The sequence below is a fragment of the Anopheles gambiae genome, chromosome 2, assembly GCF_943734735.2.
Source record: "Anopheles gambiae chromosome 2, idAnoGambNW_F1_1, whole genome shotgun sequence".
Classification (NCBI taxonomy): Eukaryota; Metazoa; Arthropoda; class Insecta; order Diptera; family Culicidae; genus Anopheles; species Anopheles gambiae.
In genome coordinates, this window is record NC_064601.1 from 60,734,402 (window position 1) to 60,741,851 (window position 7,450).

Consider the following 7,450-nt stretch of genomic DNA (forward strand, 5'->3'; position numbering starts at 1 on the left):
CTAGCTTAAGATGGCCCGGTTACAGGATTTTGCAACAGAATCACGAGTGTTTTTGTATCACTCGAGACTGTACTCAAACACCTTCACATGCAGTCCTGTTTCCCCTATCTTTATCGATATTTTCTTTTACGATCGAGCACATCGTCCTTACATGGCCTGAACAACAATTCTCCATGATGTTTGGTCCCTAGTTGCACCATCTCAACCATGTAGATACCCATTCTCCGACAAAACTTACTTTATCTGATCCAGATTACCGACCCCTTCTTGGCGAGACATGACTTCGGTATCCTCAAAACATGCCCCAGCGATCGTATCCTGTCAGCCTTCACCATCTTCAGGGTGCTCTATCAGCCGTACAGCTCAGCAAACTCGTTGTTCATCCTTCTCCTCCAAACTTCATGCTCGAACACACCACCAAAGGTGGTCGGAAAATGCGTCATTCAAACACGCTCAAAGCGTTTGTGTCTTTCGCTCGGATGATCCAAGACTCGGGTCCATAGGGGACCACCGGGCGAATCAGTGTGCGTTATATTTCATATTTCTTGCATGCAAATCTTGTTTTAGCTATGTATTTTTTTTATTGAACTGTTACATCTTAATTAGGCCATACGGCCCGTTGAAGATTAATAAATAATAATAATAATATTTCATGCAGACTGAGTCTTCTGGATCTCACCAGTCGATGAAGCCCATAGTATACACGATTCCCCTGCACGGAATTTGCTGCTGATGTTGTTGTTCGAAGTAACAACCATACCAAGATAAAAAAAAAAAAACTCTGGGTCTGAGTCTGACCAATGATTGCATTTGAGTCACCTGCATTTATACGTCTCACACACACTCGCTATTTCTCAATAATGAAACATTAACCATTTGTCGCGCACACGAAAGTGTCTTTCGGAGCAGCAGCTTAAGACAGGCACAGTACACGCCGACTTAAGCACAATAATAAACGCACCAACTGGCTCTTGGCAAATAATGGCTTCATTAATTTATTCAATTGATTTTATACTCTAAAAATGCTGACCGTCGTCGATCAGCATATTCTTCTTAATCTATTCTTCTTAGCCTATTTTTCCATTTAATCGTTAAACCAGCGCGCATCGCTGGCGCGTTGCATAACATAGCTAGTCAGCATTTATTGACCTAGCAACGCATTGTTTTTTAAGCCTAAATTGTCGTCAGCGACATCCCTCCCCCCGTAAATCCTCGTAGGGGAGTTACAATTCTAGGTTTAAAGTGGGTGGCCTGCATGGAGGAGGACCAATATTTTGTTTTAGATATTTCTTGATTAACATCGCGGAAACCAAGATGACCGTAATAGAAACACTTAGTATGGTTATCGAGAAAAGTACATAGTTACTGGTTACCGATTCTACTTCGTTGGACTTATCTTCTTTTGATATGCTTAAATTTAACATGGGTTTAAAATATGCTCTAACTTGCTCAGATTTTATTTGCATCGTCGGTTGTATTTCGAACTTGCTCGTCAAAATGCTACAGTCTAGTGACAAGGTTATTATTCCAATTGAGCAGCTTGGGGTAGTGAGTGTTTTATTACATTTTAGTAGTATCTTATCAGGGTTGGTAGAGAAGAACAGAATACTGTTTGGATTTGTAAGTTGTATAAATTCAGTGACCTCTGACTCTATTTCCTTTGAACTACATCTGGTACCACTTTCTGTGTGTAGTAATGCTGATGCTATGCAGTCTGGTTCTCGTTGTATTATTTTCTCAGAAGATATGTAGCGCGATTCGTTCAGTTTAACAATTTCCTTTGGGTATAAGTAACTAGTTTCGTTGATGGCTATTGTATTTTCGTGTATGTCTAAAATCGTATGATTGGCAAAGTTTGGAATTGTATTGTAGTGTTGTATTGTTTATTGTATTAAGTGATTGGCCAAACAAGCGGCCTTATCACTGAATTAAAACTAAAACTTAAATAACTAACGCAGTGTACAATGACAAGACGGATCAACAGAATCTAGTAGGTAGGTGCCAGTCAAATAAAATGTAACGCTGATTAAACTTACGGGGCATCGCAGTCATTGGGTCGTTCTCGCTATATGCACGTCTTGTAAGGTCAGTTCTTATTAGTCTGTAGTTACGGAACACTCTAGGAGGGACATTTATGTTGACTCTAGCCAGTAGTTCTGGCGAATCTATCTCACCGACAATAAGTTTGGACAAAAACGTACATTGGGCATTATCACGTCTCCTAGCAAGTGTGTCCAGACCAAACAACAAACAACGAGTATGATACGATGGACGAGGGGTTACATTACGCCACGGAGTGAAGTGTAGGACAATACGAGTAACTCTCTTTTGGACAGCTTCTATTCTATTGGACCAAACACTAGAGAATGGACACCAAACTGTAGAACTAAACTCGAGGATGGAACGAACATAGGACTGATACAGAGTTAACAGGCAGTGTGGGTCATTGAGTTCTCTCGAATGTCGACGAATAAATCCTAGCATTTTGTTAGCTTTGTCTAAAATATCACAGTAATGTTGTCAGAAATCTAGTTTGCGATCCAGGGTGACTCCTAAATCCCTGACCGTATTGCACCGCGGTTGTTGTGTCCCTGATATGCTATAGATATACCTTATCGGACTAGCTATTCTAAAGAAAGACATTGACGTACACTTATCAACAGAAATTAGCAGGTCGTTATTGATACACCAGTCAGAGAAAACATCAATCGATCTTTGCAGAGAAAGAGAGTCGGAAGTGTTACGTACGATACGAAACAGCCTAACATCATCCGTATATTTTCCGCACCGAGTCTGAACTCGTTGGGAAGCGCCAAGACAGGAGGATTTTACCGTCCGACTTGGCTTGGAACAGACAAACAACTTAGTCTTTGAGTTCTTGTGCTTGAAAGTCGCTTTATTCATGCTTATTCCTAACTTATATACTAATTTTCTGCTGATCGATCGCAATCAGCAGTTTTTATTTGGTCGATATTGTTTACATTAGATTTGCTTACACTTGTTTTCGTTCGGTCGGTCAGTTCCCAGGCCGTGATGACCTAATTATGCGGCGCTGTCATCAACATCCTGACCCCCGTAATTCCTCGTAGAGGGGTTACTATTTGGTGACGGTTTAAACGGCGGGGGGCGTAAAGTGTACATTTTAGCTCGTACTTGTTTGATAATAAATGCTATGGTTATTCCTAATATTAAAGTGGCGACGCAGGCTATTGTACTTGTAATTATTATGAGGTAGAGCTGATCCATATTTGTTTCTTCTTTTTGCTCTGCGCTTAAATTCAGTATTTTGGCCAGCGGCTTGAAATACATTTTTGTTTCTACAGCTTCAATTTTCATGGTTGGCTGGATTTCTATGTTCTTGGTCTGTATTTTACAGTCTTGGCTAAGTGTTATTACCCCAGCTTGATACGCGGGATGTGTCAGTGTTTTGTTACATTTGAGGTATATTTCGTTAGGATGAGAAGAGTAGTATAGGATTTTGTTCGGCTGGGAGAGCTTTACAAATTTGGTTATTGAGTTTTTAATTGGTTTTATACCACACAAGCATTCTGTTTTTATATGTCTGAAAGATGAGGATATACAATCCAAATCTCTTCTAACGGCTACATCAGAGGACACGTGATGAGTGCTATTGTATCGCGTAATATCTGTAGGGTATATATAGTGTATATCGTTTATAGCTATTATATTTTCATCTAAGTCCAGAGTTGTAAAGTTTTTTAGGTTTGGTATTACAGTGATATGGAATATTTCGAATCTCTCTTGCGAAACGATGACGTTTTCAATATGTACTATTATTTCTCCCCTAAATAACTCTTTGCTAGAAATTCGGGGGTGGTCTAGAATTATATACCCATCGGGTAACCTTGATTGTATCTTCTCGGAAATTTTCGTCGAGTCGAATATGCTAAGGGGCTGGATTTCTAACTCTAGATACCTTGTCGTAATGTATTGTACTATGTATTCAGCTAGCATGATTGTTTCTGTGACATGCTTTATAAGTACGTTTTTTTTTGTTTTCATTGAAGCTTTTATTAAGACTCTTAATACCTTCGTTCATGTGGTCTATTTTCATATTAAGTTTGTTTCTAAGTCTGTCACCCTGCTTGATTTTATGAGTCATGTCTTCCGATATATGTTTCAATTTCTGGTCTTCAGAAGCTCTAAAGAGGGCTAACTGTTCGTCAATATCGTCTTCTCCAAAAAGAATACCTTTCAAAAATCCAAATATGCCGCTAGATCGTTTGGTTCGTCTTTTTACTGCAGTCTGTGAGAGTTGAAGTGCGTGTCGAATGTTTTGTTGTAATGTCAATTTCAAATTTAGAAGATTAGTGTCCATGTCGCTCAGTGCCTTGAATACTGTGGTCACCTCTTTCTCCATTGTCAGTAAAGTCTCTGTGTCATTTTCGGGGTGTATTTTCGTGTGGAAGGTTGTTTCCCACACACCCCTTTTCAAGAGAAGCGTTCCTTCGTGGTCGAAGAATATACCAGCGGTAAAAGATTTTTTAAGACCCCCCCCTATGGCAATCGAAGCAGCCCTGACAAGAAAAACGAGATAGTGTGCGGTTGATCGGTCATGCAATCTGTCAAATATTCAAAAAATAAAGTTTGTTTACATTTTGAACCGAACGATAGCTCTCACGATGTACAACGGCGAATGATTAAAAAAAGGCTACATCGGTGATGAAAATGTTGTGTGTAATGTGTAAAATAAACAGCCTAAAAATTATAAATGGTGGTAGAATCGACTTCGCACGCCTGAAAGCCGTTTAGGGTAAGTAAAACATAGCTAATATTTGTAATATTAAATCAATTAAAGCGGTATTTTCTATGCAGCTGTTGTGCAACCGTGTTGAGCCGGCGATAATTAGAAAGAGGGAAGAAAGAATGCCCGCAATCAAACTAAACGATGTTTGATCATGGAAAACAAGGTAAGTTGATAATGAACGTAATCCGCACGGTATCAAAAACTCCTCGCGTTTATTTTTTTAACCACTGTTTTTTTTTTCTATAGTTAAAAAGCATACAAAGCTCGCTCGCCGTTGGACGCTTGGACAATTACATTTACATTCATTCGGTGATCAGTTTGCGAAACGTCTTGCCGCACGCCTGGTACAGGCCCTTCTTGTCCGCGTCGGTATCGATCGTGGACTGATCGTTCGGCAGCGTCAGCATCATCACCTTCATCTGCGGGTAGTTGTGGTACGGCACAGTTCCGGTCGTCATCTCGATCGCGGTAATGCCGAACGACTAGAAGCCGTATCCGTGGTCCCGCTCCGTCTCCTCCAGCGCCATCCAGCACGACGTGCCGATAAACGTGTGGTACACCTTCTGCCGCGACATGTCTCCATCGGTGGCGAGCCACGCGCTCATCCGCTATATTTAAGGAGCCGTCGTCGCCGGGCAGTATGATGGCCACCTTGATGTCCACGTAATGAGCAATGCGAAATGTGCTCTCAATTGGCAAGCGCACAGCAAGAAACGTTACCGACAGTCTTTGTCGCCGTGAAAATGCTTCTAATGCACGGGTGAGTTGCATTATAACTACAAGCATACGTTTTTTTTCCTTTCTTTAGTTTCAGCTAATGCCAGACGAACGATCGAATGACTGTTGCTTCGGAAGGGAGGTCGCATTATAGATACCGACTTGGACATGATCCAGTCGGTCGGTTGCAGTTGCTCCATGGTGCTTCGGATAAGGCAACAACGGAGAAGCGCTCCGGACGCTCCGGAGAAGCTGATCGAGATCGGCGAAGCGGTGTAGTGTTGTGATATAGTGATTGTGTGTACATTTAAGGTGTAAAGGGTGATTAATGCTAGTAACGTTGTGTAATGTTATGCAGAACAAAATGCAGCATAAATGGCGATGAGCCAGCATTGTTTAAAGGTGCCGGATGTTATACGTTAGAGCCGTTCTTTGTGGTGTGATGTGTTAACATATTAAACCAGTATTAGGATTAGGATATAATTAGGATTTAAACCAGTGCCGTTGAATAAAATAGTGTACAACAGGTTAGAAAACATTCGGTGTATTTTGTTTTGTTTTTTAAAGCTCTTTCGATTACCTATTACGGAAGCAAATATGTTTCACTAATGTGCAAAAGGTAAGGAATCAGTGATCGCGTTGGTAGGTAATTGCTCGTTTACGGTGTTTCTCCATTTGTATTTATTGTTTCTCGCCCGCTGTGTTTGCTTCCCCATTCCTCATAATGGTGCGTACGTTTCGTTAACAATGTGCATTAGATGGTGATGTTACATGATAAGTAAATGTTGAGCATGTTGGCGGGTTAAAAAAAATATTTTACTTGTCCTGCTCCGTTGGTTGTCTGGTTGTCTGGTTGTCTGGCTGGCTGGCTGGCTGGTTGGATGGCAGAATGGCTCACTGGCTGGTTAGTGCAGACTATGATCGGATGCGCATTTCCCTACGCCGTAGTGCCGGGTGCATCATACGTCGGTGTTGGGTTGCTGTTACTGGGCCGAGCGGATGCGCGTGCACACGTGGGAATAAACGACACGCAACCGTGGTGATATCACAGAAACTATATATTTTGTTCTATTTCATCACAAAAAAATTCTTGCCATTAATTTTTCTTTTTAGGTATTTTATATTGCATCGGTACGATTATCGTGTTCAAAGGCTTTATCGAGAAATGCCAATACATAAATGGGTTAGTCCGTTTATATCGGTTTCTCAAACCCCTGCAAGCAATGGTCAATCATTTCAGTCTTAAACTTTTGACGAACGTAAGTATAAAAAACACCTTAATGGGTTGATATGTTCAATTCCTACTCATGGCCTACTCATTTTCATTTGGTTGTAAAAATACTGCCTATACATTGTTTCATTTTGGTTTTCTCCCTCTCCATCTATCTCTTGATAGGAATGCCTGGTCGCTAGCTGTAGCTTCCCATCGATGTAGGCACCCGATCTTCGAGATTTTACTTCACCTGATCTAGCCATCGAACTCGCTGTGCTTCCTTGCTTCTAGTACCGAACTGAGAGCCGCTCGAACACCTAGCTGCTGGGGCACGAGGATGCCTTCTTCACAACATGCTCCAGCCATCGCAAACAGCCATGTCCGGTGCGCCATACGGCTTCAGTAAGCTCGTGGATGATCATTCGCATCCACACCCCATGCTCGAATTCACCGCCAAAGATGATCCGGAGGATGCGTCGGCCATCGTGTTTCGCCGCTGTCCTTTGCATGCTGTAAAGAAACATACCTATTCATCGTCGGCCAATGGTGCAGCACGAGCGCAACGTGATACATCGTGACATCATCCGGAAAACTTGCAGCTGGGGCACGGTGGTGATCTGAAGATAGCTGATTTCGGTTGGTCCGTGTACGAGCCGACCTTGTTCCGGTACGACGCGGTGCGTTTCGCTCGACTTTTTATCGCCCGAGATGGTACATGGTCAGTCGCACACAAAAACTGTCGATCTATGGAA

General features: G+C 41.8%; 1 protein-coding gene across 2 annotated transcripts; it reads left to right on the top strand.

The window, feature by feature from the left end:
- Window positions 1–4,505: 4,505 nt before the first annotated feature.
- LOC133391561 (uncharacterized) lies at window positions 4,506–6,042 on the top strand. 2 transcript variants are annotated; one of them, XR_009765051.1, is made up of 3 exons: window positions 4,506–4,774; window positions 4,837–4,931; window positions 5,015–6,042. XR_009765051.1 is itself a non-coding variant. In XM_061646517.1 (2 exons), exons 1-2 carry the CDS (start codon window positions 4,910–4,912, stop codon window positions 5,410–5,412), a joined length of 420 nt encoding a protein of 139 aa, XP_061502501.1. In that variant the 5' UTR covers window positions 4,506–4,909; the 3' UTR covers window positions 5,413–6,042. The 2 variants fall into 2 exon arrangements, 1 of the variants encoding a protein (XP_061502501.1); XM_061646517.1 differs by having other exon boundaries at window positions 4,506–4,931.
- The last annotated feature ends 1,408 nt before the right edge of the window (window positions 6,043–7,450 follow it).

Excerpts from the sequence above, each read along its gene's own strand:
- LOC133391561 (XM_061646517.1), top strand. The coding sequence starts at position 4,910 with ATGTTTGATCATGGAAAACAAG. Across the intron at positions 4,932-5,014 it reads GTTTGATCATGGAAAACAAG|TTAAAAAGCATACAAAGCTC; the intron begins GTAAGTTGATAA and ends TTTTTTCTATAG.